The sequence below is a fragment of the Apteryx mantelli genome, chromosome 4, assembly GCF_036417845.1.
Source record: "Apteryx mantelli isolate bAptMan1 chromosome 4, bAptMan1.hap1, whole genome shotgun sequence".
NCBI classification, from domain to species: Eukaryota; Metazoa; Chordata; class Aves; order Apterygiformes; family Apterygidae; genus Apteryx; species Apteryx mantelli.
The window spans coordinates 72,076,719-72,090,467 of NC_089981.1; the positions used below are offsets into that span (position 1 = coordinate 72,076,719).

Sequence of the window (13,749 nt, forward strand, 5' to 3'; positions counted from 1 at the left end):
ATTCACTTGATAGGAAAGTATTTTAAATGTTCAGTTCCACAAAGTAAACAATATTGGAAAAACATGGCTTGCAATAATATGTTTAATGATCAGTTGTATTAGGGCAGTGACAAATGACCAACATTACATTTTGATTACATATTATTGGTGACCTCCTTTGCTCCACAAATGTTCATAGTATGAAGAACTTGTAACAAAGTAGCTAAACTATTCAACAAAACTAAATTTGAAAAAAGGTAAAGAGGATGTGTGTCATGCGTACTGTCATAAGACAGGGATCAAAATGTTAGCAGGATAAAAACAGCTAGAAGTCTTGCAAGAAAAAAAGTAATTTCTATTTGACAGGAAATAGGAAAGAAGCATTCATTTTGGGCATCTGACATTATTTCTTTCCCAGTAACAAATGGTTTTGTTGCACTTCCGAATTTTGTATCAGCCCCTCTTTTGGCAGGGCAAGGAATAAGGTAAACCACTGGTCCTGTAATTATTCTATTGACACATCGGATAACTTATATCCCTGATATGTACATGCAAAGCTCAACTTAAAAGATACCACCCCCGCAAACATCTAATTTACCAGTTCAATAATTAATTGCAGTATTTTTTACCTGAGTAGCTTCTTGATTCTGCTTGTCCAGTTCTTCCAACTCTCCTATTAAGGTTTCTCTTTCAGCAATACTTTCATTTAATTCATGCTCTTTTCTTTCCAAATCTTGCCTTAACCGACTTAATTCTGAATTCTGATCCTCAGTATATGTAGAAAGAATATTTTCAGTTTTATGCTGCGCATTTGTCAGTTCCTTCTGAAGTTCCTCCTTAAGTTAAGGAAAAAAATTCTAAATATTAGACTTTGGCTTGCTGAAATGTATAAAGTGTTTAGATTTCAGATGGTTTCTTTCTTCTTAAGCAATAAAAGCAAAGCAGTCATTTTTTGTATCAGAACCCTTAAGCCTACATGAATATCATCCCAGTTGAACGTTCTTCACTGTGAAGTCTTTGTCTCTAACATCCGTACAAACACAATGACTTTCTCATCACAAAGGTTAGCAGTGCAACCTACAGGTTTCTGCACAGAAGAAAACCGTGGCCTGACAAGTGAAGCTGCATCCACCTCTGAGGTGCAGATCCCCAGCTGGGATGAACTGTCACATCTCTTAGGGATACCCTAAACACACACTATGCTGCATGGTGGGAGGGGAAGTTTTAACCAAGAACACCTGAAGAACATTATTATGAAAAATGCCATGGGTATACTTGAATCCATGCAAACCACAGAAGACCTCAGTTCAAAAATATTCCTGGATACAAAATAAACTAAGCCAAATCTCTCAACCCAAGGTTTATGAGGGACTGAGTCAACCCTGCCAAAAGCTAAGCCTACGTTCCACACAGACTGTATGGTCCGCTGCTTAATTTAATCAGCAAGATGGAATGTAATATTATTACAGCAGGAAGAAAAAAATTTTTAGAACTGACGACAGTGTCTACACCGAAACGTGGCTAAGTAGATTGAGAAAAGAGGTGAAAAATAATGACAGATTTTACAGAATACCATTCAATGCTAGTGGTTCTGAAGCCCTTGATTATAATATAATGAACTAATTCAGAATACTTAGCAGAATAAGAATCAATTCTATAAAATGGTAAATGAAATAGATTTACCTTATGTAAAATACAGCTTCTGAAATGCAGTATTTCATCAAATAAACAAGAAATATTCCACAATGCCACATCGTATTAAAAAATGCTGAGTTTTCCCTTTCAGTAGGTCAAGTGAATACACTTTCAAGCAAGTAAAATATAAGAATGAAATCCTTAACTGAAAGGCATGTAATAATAAAAGTCATAAGGACCTTAGAACAGGTGTATGTTGAGATGTTATACTTGACTGATGTGTTCACCCAACTGCAATAATTAGTTAATACCAACTACATTTAGAATAAAAATAAAACAAAGTACTATTTTTAGTATAGGTTTCAGAATATTTTAATGCTTTGTCTATACTGCACAAAATATGTAAACACAGTCCAGAAAACTAATATACATACCTTTTCTTTTCTCAGATTTAAATTTTCTTCTTTAAGAACCTGTAGATCTAGCATAAATTCCTGAATATCCTTCCCCATACCAGCGAAACTGTCAGCCTATAAAAAAAGCACACAATCTGTATTTAAACACTGAAATGCTTCAGATGAGGATTCCAAGTATTTAAATAGCACTACTTGTAATCAGGCTGCATTAGTAAGTATTTACCTGCCGAGGAACACGGAAGAATAAACGCATATATGATATGAACATAGCTTTATAGTATCTAAAGTATTATCTATCTAGTAATTCAAGTCCACGTTCAATTAATACTGTAGGACTATATGTTAGAGCACCTTACATCATTATGTGGTAGGAGGAACACCAATAGTTTTCTTTAACACAGTAGGCTGTGGGGTTTCACAAATCATAATATATTATTTCCATCACTTCCATATGTAATTATAAAATTAATCTACAATTATTTCCTTGATTACAAGATTACTTATATAGAAGCATGAAAGCTTCAAAAAATTTACAGTGCTAAGAATGTGTTTTCCCAGTTATTGTTACGAATTTTTTGTCGACATAATTTTCAAATTGTTTTACCTGATTTAAACTTGAAAGTCTTGCTATTTCCTTTTCTGCTTCTATAAGAGAAAACAAACAAAAAAATTGATGTGCTACTTCCCAAACAACAACGAAAAACAAACAATTCTCCCACCTTGCCCCAACATAGCTCCATTACCCAGAAGAGAGAACGGTTTCACATTGTTTTGTGATGGTTTCTATATATATTTTTTTTAAGTGTCAACGCTATAGAAGATTCATATGTACCATCAATAACCACCACAAAGTACAGCACTATTTTTACAACCGAATCCACATTAGAAGGACTTTGGTGCTATAGTGTATTAGTTACACAATATTAAAAGATGTTCTACATATAGATATACTTGTAAAATAGATATATTGCACTGTCTCTTACAGAGAAGATATTAGCATCAGACTGCCTTTACACACAAAAATTGTACTTTTGGAATTTAAAGAAACAACTTCTATTCTAGTCAGATGTATTTACATTTAAAGAAAGAAAAATCCTATCAAACAGTTGGCAGACACATTTATTTAGCTAATCAGAAACCCCTACAATCATCATGCTAGTCCTAATTATGTTTTCTTTTCTGTTGCCCTCACCTTAGTAGTCAATCTTTTGCTAAAACAGCAGTTTTCAGTTACAACTTTTAAAAATAAATTCTGAGCATTAAGAGTGGAAACTTGTGAGGATATGATTAACACACACACACTCCATACCTAACAGTGCTTGCTGTAGTCTGAAGACATCTTCTGGAAGTAGTGATGTCTTTGATGGGAACTTCTTCTCCTGTTCTTTCAAGAGAGCATCTTGCTCTGCAACAGAACTTTGAAGCTTACTAAAATCAGATTTTAGACTTTCATATTCTTGCGTTATTTGGATTTTTTCCATCTTAATCAATTCTTGCTCTTTCAGCAGAATTCTTTCTTTTTCTTTGGCAGAAGACAGTTTGTGATTTAATTTTTGTATTTCATCCTCTAGGTCCTTTATAATCTGCAGGTCCTTTGCTTTTCCAGCATCTAGAGTCTGAGCATTCTTTTCCTGTTCACTTATTTTAGAATCATCTGTGGCATCAGTGCTTAAGCCACCTAAAAAGCAAAAAAGATTAAGTTTGCAATACTAACCAAAACCAGCTCTGTAGATCTTTTATCTAAAAGTCTCCTTTTCCTACCCTTCTCCTGACAGCAGGAGATAGTCTAAAATGGAGATATGATCGTCACGTAAAAAAAAAAAAAACAACAACCCCCCCCCCCCCCAAAAACACATTTGAAGTAATGCCATACATATGAGTGATCTGATAAACAGCTCTTCAAATACTTAACACATCCCCGGCTCAAAACAGTTTTGAAAGTTAGGAGTTACAAGATGGAGGTCGATCATGTTTGAATTAAAATATGCTTGACCAGGAAATGTGGGGAAGGTAACAGAAGCTAATTATCAGGAAGTCCCTCAATTTCCTAAGATTAATTTACTAAAAAACAGCTAATCCACCTTGATGCAAAATCACTATTTATATTTTATTTGATTTTAAAGGGTTGCTAAATGGCTGTCAGAGAGTATAATACTTTGCATATGCAACACATTTTTGCTAGGAGATCTTAAAAGCTCAAGATTGCATCTCCTATCAGTTTCAGGTGGCTGCAAGGACTAAAGCTTACTTGATAATCTCTTTTGTTTTGTTATGTGTTTGTGCAAAGAAAACCCTAAAGGAGACCTAATTGACAAGACTATGTATTTTTATATAATATGAAGGACTTGCACAACACAATGAAAAGTTTCTTATGACAATTACTGTGCTTCTCCTACAATCTAGCCATGCCATAGGTACACACATGGTCCTTACTGCAACCTATGAGCTTCAATCAAGGGATCCAACTCGGACATACTACTTCTCAACAAAACTATTTTTGTGCTGAAACGTTCTCATCTCCAGCACTGCACATCTCTTCCACTTCTATATTCAGTTAAAAAACAGGAAGTGTAGAATTTAGAGTGTAAAATTTGATATAAAGAAAATGACTGTCTAAATCGATAGACGTTAGAAACTGAAATGCTATCACTCCAGTGTTCAACCCAAGCGCAGTGTGTATAAGATATCAGGATGTGTCTGAAGCATAAAGCTGACCTAAAGTTTAAATTCAGATTTCTAAATACCATGTATTTGACATGTATTACACTGTTCATAATATACATATTTTATGCTTTAACCAGAATTCACTGCATGTTAAATCAGAAAACAACAACAAAAAAAGCACGTGGTAAAAAACACCTTGCTGTAGCTGATTCTCAAGTTCTTCAATTCGCTCCTCATATTCACTCAGCTCTTCTCGATGCCGACGACTTATCTCTACTAGCTTTTGTCTGTGTGCATCTTGCAATACTGAAAGTTCATGCTGATGCTCATCTATTTCTTGACTTAAACTCTGTTTGAGTTCCTAAAGATATTGTTAGATAAACAGAATGTTAAAATATAGTACACGACCTTAAGCAAGAAACAATACAAAAGAAACAAACTTTTCCCAGTAAAATTAAAGTATTTCTCATAGAAGAGGTTGTTTCTTGTTTTGTTTTTTTTTAATATTTAAAAAGGTATTCCTTTAAAAACAGTATGTTGTGTACAATAGCAAGTATTAAAAAAGTCTATAGAGATTACAATTTTAAGTCATAGGAAGTGGATATAGCAGGACATATTTTTAGCAACTTTCAAGTGTGACATGAAAATCTGTATTTGTTTCTTCAATTAAAAAAGGGCCAAAGTATTTCTGAGAATGCAGGTAAAAAGTATTTTGAGCATTTAAAATTCACTATCAGAAGTCATGAACTGTTTCTGAATGTTGACTGCCCCTACAGCTGCTAACATCACCCTTTTAAGCTTAACTATTATATTCAGCAAGTTATATAAACACACTCTCCCCTAGATTTCAAAACAAATCCAATCATTTTGAGAGAGCACAGGAACATTTCAGCCAGCAGAACAGTTAAGTCTCCCCCCCCCCCCCAACACACATTATTTAATAGAAGAAATGTGAGTCCCAGTGCTGTAAATATTTTTAACTTTATTCATGAAAGTCTTGCTGTATCCAAACCTTTAAGAATAAAGGGTAAGAGAGGACTGGCTTGTCAAAATTGTCATCTTACCTTAATGATATTTTGCAGTTTACAGACTTCACTTTGTTCTGCATCATTTGCCCCTTGCACTTTGGAAGGCTAGGTAAGAAAAGAAAAATATCATCTCCATGTGGAAATTGTGATAAATACCTAGTATTTTTCATGTAAGCACTTCATCTATAGGATAATCAAAGGCAGAAAACAAAGAAGCCACAGTGTCTACCATGGTATCATTTTAAGATTATCAGGATTACTAACAAGAAGCAAAGTTCAAATCTACAGTAACTTCGCTCAGAAAAAAAAGGTAATTTTAATGGAAACATTTTAGTTTTCCATCATTTTTTTCCCCCCATTGCCTGCAAATGTGTAAAAGTTGGGGGGCGGGGGGGCTGTTACTATTGCACCTAATAACAAGGTTGCTTCATTTTACTTTGGTATTTCCACATGGACCAAGTAGTATCTCTGAAATCAGACAATAGCTTGAGAAACGATGACTCACATCAACAGCAGCTTGAATGATTATATTCTTTCTTGTCTCAGCAGACCACAAGTTGTAACTGACATATCAAGCAGTGAGAAAAGAGCAAGGAAAAATAATACGCAAACATGTAACTATTACTTTGAACAGTACTGTGCTGTCAATAAATAATCAATAGCATAGCCAGGAAGAAGAGGAGTATTTTTAAAAAACTGCATAAAAATTAAACCCTGAAGTAGGACTAATATTCGGGGTAAATGTTTATGGAATGCTTTTCCTAACTCAACAGATCATACTTAAATGCATTTTTAAAAAACATTTGGAAAATAGTCACTCAGTGTGCTCAATGTGTCACCAACCACATAGGCAAAAAAAAGACTGAAATACTACGTTTCACCTCTTCCATCAAATCATGGTTCTATAAATTGAAAGCATAAAATTTCAAAAAACTCGCTCCAGGAATGCCAAATGCACTGAAAACATGAATCCAGAGGCATGGAGGGGAGTGAGGTGAATCACTCACCTGTGCAATCTGCTTCCAGTGGTCGACCTCAGATTCAAGCCTAGAAACTTCATTGGATAATCTGTTTATTTCTTGTTGTGACCAGATTATATCTCCAAAATCCATGTCATCATCTTGAAAACCTGAGGAATGTCTAACCACTGGAACAAAGGAAGCTGATGTAGTGGCTGGTGGCAAAACACCAGCTCCTGACTGTGCTGACTGAGCAGCTGTCTGTACCTTCTGCAATTGTTCCTGTAGTGCATTCTGTCTAGCTTTTAGATGGCTGATTTCCACCTGAATATACAGAATACAGTGTATTGTTTCAGTAAGAAGAATATCAAAATATATTCTACATCATTCCTTTTAAATGTAAACCAACCAACCTATCCCACACTCCCCTCACCATTAGTTGCTGAAAATTTTTACTAAAGAAAAAAGGAAAACAAACACTCTCCTAATGGAGAAAAGCAGTCTTAGCAAACTTGTTACAAAATATCTCACACTAAGTTTTAATACTTTTTAGTTAAGTATTTCTACACCTTTATCAACAAAAGATTTTGGTGATTTTTCAGCAGCCAAGGTACCCAAGTCCTATGGCAATATTCAGGCTAACAAATTGTACAATAAATTAAATTTTTCAAGGAGGGTTTTAAGATATGAAAATTAAGCAATATATGATGTTTCTCAAATCATTTATATTACGCTCAACATTTCAAAATATTGCAAATGTACTTATTCACATCACACTGAAATTAGCTGCATACAATTTTCCTTTAACACCTGTATTATCATATTTAAATGAGCAAAATATTACATATCTCAAAATTCTGCTTCCTCTAGTTCTCGCATACATTTATAAATAAAGCAGAAGTAAAACTCATTTTGTGTAATATTCTTGGCATATTGGCAATTTTCTTAACTTAAAAGGCCGTGAAAACTCACATTACACAGTAGTTCATAGAGCTGATCCATTTACATCACAAAGATGCACCTTCTCAAGTTATGAAAGCTAGCTCTGTTTCAATTGCACACTTTAAGATAAATAAATGATATCCACAGAGGAAAATAACTGCTTCAAATGAGTATTTCCTCCTCTGTTACCTTCCTTAACAAAGATAACTGAAATAGAAATACAAAGTTAAAGTATCCTTTCTCACAGTGATAATAAAAAGGATAGGAATTCTGATATACACATGATATTTCTGAAGAGTTTTCTCATTTATCTTCTGGCAGCTGTGACTGTATTACATGATTCAATGAAATTTATGTCTTAGTCTCTACATTAATAAATGAAGAAAACATATTAGTATATTTACAACTGTGACTGATACTTCTACTGAAAAGGCACATATTAAAATTAAACAAAAATACTAATCAACATAATACATAAATGTATTGGACATACTTACTCAAATATTTTACTCTGTATCATACCTCTTTTTGTTGTAGCTGATTTCGGTACTCTATAGACAACTGCTTTATTTGAAGCTCTGCTGATTCATGCTTTTCTTCTAAATCACTACAAACTTTTTTCAGTCTCTCATTCTAGCAGAAATGAGAAATGGATGTTAATAAGTTCTGAACAACTAGTTCTTACAGAACTAGAAAAGCAGAAGGTTGCTAAACAGTAAAAAAAAAAAAAAAAGTAATTAAATAATAGATTTTTCATGTTATTTCACTCAAAACGCATGGTAAAAGTAACTCCATATGTGGGCCGAAAATCATTTTCATGTCCAAGCTTTCCAGTTTACATAGCGCAGACTTTATTTAGTTCACACTCAAAGGTCTGTGGTGACCAGAGGTAAATGCCAAGAAGAAAAATTTCAGAGCTGAATTCATCTTCATATGATGGACAGCATTGAGAGGTGGAATTTTAGAACAGCCACAGAACATAAACTGGAGCTAATATCCATACAGTCCAGTATCCTGTCTCTGACAGTGGCCAATAGCAGATGCTAAGAGCCTAGAAAGAGGACAAGCAAAAACTGTTACCTCCCAATATACTCTCCCACCTTCACACTGCTCTTAAGGGCGGACGAAGCACAAGAAGGTGGCTGGTTTACAGCCACAAAATCACAAGACCAACAGGTCCTACTAAAAGGACACAGTTACTTGCCACATGAGTACAAGGGATTTGTAAGCAGTCATAGAAGAGCACGAGCTTCTGTAGCTATGTCAAAAGGACTGTACAGTAGGCAACATGGACACAGTGCCGTATCAGGGAGCACATCCTCTAGACTTCAAAGCTTGGCGCAAAAAATACTGCCGAGCACAAGAGCAGGCATTCTAGATTTGCTTTGATTTATGGTCATATATAAAACACAATAAACCACTTAACTCTTTACCAGTTAAAACTTATCAAAACTTAAAAGAAATTTGCATTTGAGAGCTTCTCAGAGCCAAAGTCTACTGCTAAGGTCCAAGCCCCAGTGCACAAATTTGCCCCTCTAACTGTGATGACAGTTAGTCACCAAAGAAAAGAGCAAGGTTCTACTACCATTGCCATCTTTGCCATCCAGAATTTCCCAAGGATGAGCACCTTCAGTGCAATATTTCATCTTGATCAGCCACACTTAATTTTTATTTATTGTTTTTAATTACAGTAAATGTATTCCAAAATTTCTTACTTCTGATTTCTGTGCTGCATTAATATTTTCTACTTCTCTGAGTCTAGAATTGGACACATGGAGTTCTGTTGCTGCATCTGAAAGAAAAATGAAAATTTTCAGTTTTGTTAAACTACTTAAAATCTGTTACGTAGACATTAAAACCAAAGTTATTAACAAATATTTTTACTCTAGACTTCTTTAATGTTTATTCCTATGCAAATGTCATTCATAAGCCACTTTTAACAGAACACTGTCAAAATTATTTTTCAGACCACAGAGTCTTTTGAACCTAAAATAGTTTTCTCTTATCGAGGCTTTCAGTTCAGATCACAAAACTACTGGAAAAATGCAAAATTAAACTTTAAAATAAAGAAAAAGTATTTACTTGACTGCTTTGTATCTCTGAATCTGCTCTTCATTTAGGACACACACAATGGTGAGATTGACTAAAATTTCAAAAATGCAAATCACCAAAAAAAAACAACAAAAGACCAATCTTGCATCCATTAAGAAAAAAAAACAAACATGAAAACTCCACAAGACATACACATAATTTGACCATACCAATTTATATAATACAAAAAGCACATCATTCTGTCCCTGGATACTTCAGTGATCATTGTTCCTCCAACAGGCTATGCTTATTTCTCCTTGGTCCCACATTTTAATGGAAGGAAATAACATTTTTCCTTTTATAAATGAAGAATCATATATAATTGGCTAGACAGCAACACTGGCAGTCTTTGAAAATCTGAAATAAATATGAACATCCAAGTAATTATTGTTTTTTAATTTCCCACGCGCTGTTTAAGGTGGTGCTCAAGTGCTGCAGAGGCAACAATCTGCCCACAAAACCAGTTAAAGTGAAGATGCTGAAGTCTATAATCTGCAAACATCATCATAATTTTGGCTGAAAATCAGACAGTGGATATAAGGGGTGACATCAAAAAAAAAAAAATCAAGGTAAAAAGGAAGGAAGGGAATTGCTTGAAAAGTGTTCTTTAGGCCATATGGTATGCAAAGATCTTTATGGGAGCAGAAGAGTATTTAGATGTCATTGGGTAGTTACATCCTCAAGAAAGTAAGGCTACTATCCCATAAAAGACTTAAATACAGCAAAGCCATTCACAGCAGTATCTAACAGTCAAGCACATCTGGAAATAACTGCTGAACATTAGCCATCTCTCACATAAACAGAGGCACAAATCCGTGAATTGGAATCTCAATTTGTCTTTTTTAAGGGTAAAAGAAATGCATCAGATGACTACACAGTTCAGAAGTGTAAAGTAAGTTTCTAAACTAAACTAATACAGGTTTTGGAATTTAAAACAATTCTGAGCAAATGTTTTAGAACTCAATGAAAAGGGTAACTTTTTCTCAGTCATCCGAATAAGTTTCTCTCTTCAGAGCATTTTAACCATATAAAAGGAAAAAAATTAGCCCGGTAGTCTCCGCCTAATCACAAGATAATGTCTTTATACAATACCTTCACAATTGTGAAGCTGTGAACTACGTAAAATTGTTTAATTTGACATTCTAAGATGAGCATTTAAAAGTCACAGCTGTTCTTTGTGGTTGCTATTGTTAATGCTTATTTTAGAATATTTATTTTTCAATAAGTTATATTTTCAGGATGGTAAATAACATTAGTAAAATTAACTTATGGGTATGTATCACTATGTTTTTCAAGAAAAATCTAAAGTTTTATTCAAAAGCTCTTAAAAAAGGTATTAATGAAAAATAAGAAAATACTATATTCTAGAATAAATTTAGTTACTTAATGGAACATCTTACTCTGATACCTCAGCTTTTTTTTTTTTAATCATTTTTGCTTCTAACCTCTATAAGACAAGGATCACGTTCTCCTACTTGGCTGCAGGAGAATGGTAGGACTCCACTGGATTCTATGGGCCCTACTGAAATGTAAATAACAAAAGCATCAATTACACTGGACTTTTGCCTGTGTGACACGTCAGACTCCAGATCACAAACAGAGGCAAAAAATGCTATACTGCTACTCTGCAGTTTTATAAAGCCACTGTTCCTCTAAAAGCAGCTAATCGACTGGAGTTTTAGATAAACTAAACAAACAGAAGACTATTTGGCAGAAGACTTACGAGCTTTCATCACCGATAATGCAACGACTCATACGTTCAATTCAGAAACTTCAGAGCAAAAAAAACAGAACAGATTTACCTTTTACATTACAGCGTGTAAATACGTTTGCTTATTCCCCAGCTACTGAGATCACGGGGCAGAATAAAAACAAAAACAAACCAAGGGGAAGCAGCAGCTCCCTCGAAAGGCACCAAGCCGATGTCTACCAGAACTGCTCTGCTCCCTCCCTGACACCGGCGGCAGCCGGCAGGTGCAGCCAGCACGGCCGCAGGAAAGGCACCCCCGCGAAACCAGGCCTGTTCCGGGGGCGCTCGGAGCCGCCACCCGCTGCCCGGAGACGCCCCAGCAAAGGCCCCCCCGCCGCCGGCCCGGCTCCCCCAGCCCCTCTTACCGCCCACTTCCTCGGCGCCCTCCAGCAGGATGTCCTTGGTGAAGCTGGAGATCTGGCCGGTGAGCGAGGACAGGCTGCCCCCCACCTGCCCCAGAGACTGGCCCAGCCCCGAGCCCAGCCCGCCCAGCCACGACGCCATCGCCGCCGCTCCGCCGGCCCTGCGGCCGCCGCGGGCCAAGGGGCGGCCGCCTCCTCCCTCCCCTCGCCAGGGAGGCCGAGGCTCCTGCTGGGGGCTTAGCGGACCGGTCCCGGCGCCCCCTCCGCCAGCACCGCGCGCATCCCCTCGGCACGGCCCCGCTCAGCGGCTCCTCCCGGCAGCTCCAGGCACTGCCACCTCGACGGCCGCCATGACACCCCCTCCCAGCCTCCGCCGATCACCATCGACGGTCACCGCAGTCGGCTAGAGCGCCCGCGCGTCGGCTGAGACGTGTACCCGGCAGCAGAGGATGCCGGGATAGTGGTGGAGCAGCGAGGCCCGGCGCGCGGCCCTGCGCGCGCGCGTCTGGCCAGGCCGAGGCGGGGCGGGGCCGTTAACGGCAGCGGCGGCCGCGCGCGTGGGGGCGGCAGGGAGAGTCGAGGCGGAGGCAGCACCACTCCGAAACGCCAGCGGGGGCCTCGCTCGCGGCTGCCGCGCTCGCAGCCCACCTCAGACGGCTGCCGCGGCCGCCTGCCCTCCCCCCATTTGGCTATCAAACGAATTATAGCCAATTTTAAATCTGAACGCTTAAAAAGGCATTTTAGTCAGTCAGCGCCAGGAGCGTCCCAGCTTTATCGTTGCTCTCTCTAGGACTTTGTGCCATGCACCTGCAAGCTGCTAATGAAGTATGGAAGAGCAGGGGAATGAAATACGGTCTCAGGGATAACAGCAGGGTTTTCCCTTGTGAGGCAACACAAAAACTAGCTTTTTGTTGCTTTAATTTCCCTGGGATGTGCTGTTCCGCAACAAGCCTCGCTTCGGTGTGGCTTCTTGCTGCTGTCTGCCCATGAAAAGCCAAGTTTGGGACACCCCTCCTGTCCCATGGATGCAGTGCACGTGCCCAGGGCGTTTTGTTGAGGTTTCAGGGGGAGTGCTGTTACGGATCCCGGCTGTAAATGGCTTTTTCTCTCCAAGGAGCCATCAGCAGGCACTGCCCGCAGTCTGCAGTTCCTGCAGTGCTTGCTAGGGCAGGCCAGGAAACGAGGTTCGTTTCACAGAATGCGTAAAATGTTGCAAAGGGCTTTCTTCCCCTGGAGCGGAACTGAAAAAGCGGTGCTTTTTCCTTTTGACTCTGAGCCTCTCCAGCTGCGCCTCCTTATCAGCAGACTGCCTGCAACTGGTGTGTCTCACCACTTCTTAAACAAACTCTTAGTGCGAAAATGCAGTTGGAGGAGGTCGGAAGGTGTCATGGTGGAGCCGTGCCGGTGATCACCGGCTGGTGAGACCGGCAGGGTTGCCCTGCCTGCGCAACGCAACGACTGAAGAAGCCCGTCTCTAACATCAGCACATGACGGTGCCAGAAAAGCATGTAGACAAACAGGCCAACTGCACCACAGACACGTCATCCTAGGTGTAAATTTGGGTCAATAAAGCCCTGTGATTAACATGAGCCTGACCCTTAATACATACACATACTCAGGTAGCGTGCCATTAATAAAACACAGGATCCAACTGTAAATGCTACAAAAATAGAGACATTTTGTATTCTATTTTTACAAAATATATATGTTCCTAAAATCTAAGCCTCTTCTGCTTTGGATGTAGACATTCCTTGACAAGACGGACACTTGATTTGATTTCTAACCACTCCCCTGGCACTGGTCTGATTCAAAGTTCTTTCTCTCTTTGATCAAATGAGGTTTTTAAAATATTTAGGGAGTACAGGGAGTATTGCATTGCTACAGACAATGCAGTGTTAAAACAGTAAGAACGATACTGATATA

At 38.2% G+C, this 13,749-nt stretch overlaps 1 protein-coding gene across 6 annotated transcripts in view; it reads right to left on the reverse strand.

Annotated features, from left to right (window-relative positions):
* The window catches only part of TRIP11 (thyroid hormone receptor interactor 11), a 32,506-nt gene extending 20,523 nt beyond the window's left edge, over positions 1-11,983 (reverse strand). For 3 of the 6 annotated variants that reach the window (XR_010884207.1, XM_067296946.1, XM_067296943.1), the window contains exons 1-10: positions 11,830-11,968; positions 9,339-9,415; positions 8,146-8,256; positions 6,730-7,005; positions 5,759-5,827; positions 4,890-5,055; positions 3,340-3,708; positions 2,635-2,675; positions 2,049-2,144; positions 609-815 (exon numbers count right to left, since the gene is read on the reverse strand). Coding sequence is in view for 5 of the 6 variants with exons in the window: in XM_067296946.1 (XP_067153047.1) it covers positions 609-815; positions 2,049-2,144; positions 2,635-2,675; positions 3,340-3,708; positions 4,890-5,055; positions 5,759-5,827; positions 6,730-7,005; positions 8,146-8,256; positions 9,339-9,415; positions 11,830-11,968 (1,551 nt within the window). In the remaining variant the exon portion in view is untranslated. Of the gene's footprint in view, positions 1-608; positions 816-2,048; positions 2,145-2,634; positions 2,676-3,339; positions 3,709-4,889; positions 5,056-5,758; positions 5,828-6,227; positions 6,286-6,729; positions 7,006-7,653; positions 7,855-8,145; positions 8,257-9,338; positions 9,416-11,829 lie in introns of those variants that run through there. The other 3 variants (XM_067296944.1, XM_013940679.2, XM_067296945.1) reach the window with 3 other exon arrangements.
* Between the last annotated feature and the right edge of the window lie 1,766 nt (positions 11,984-13,749).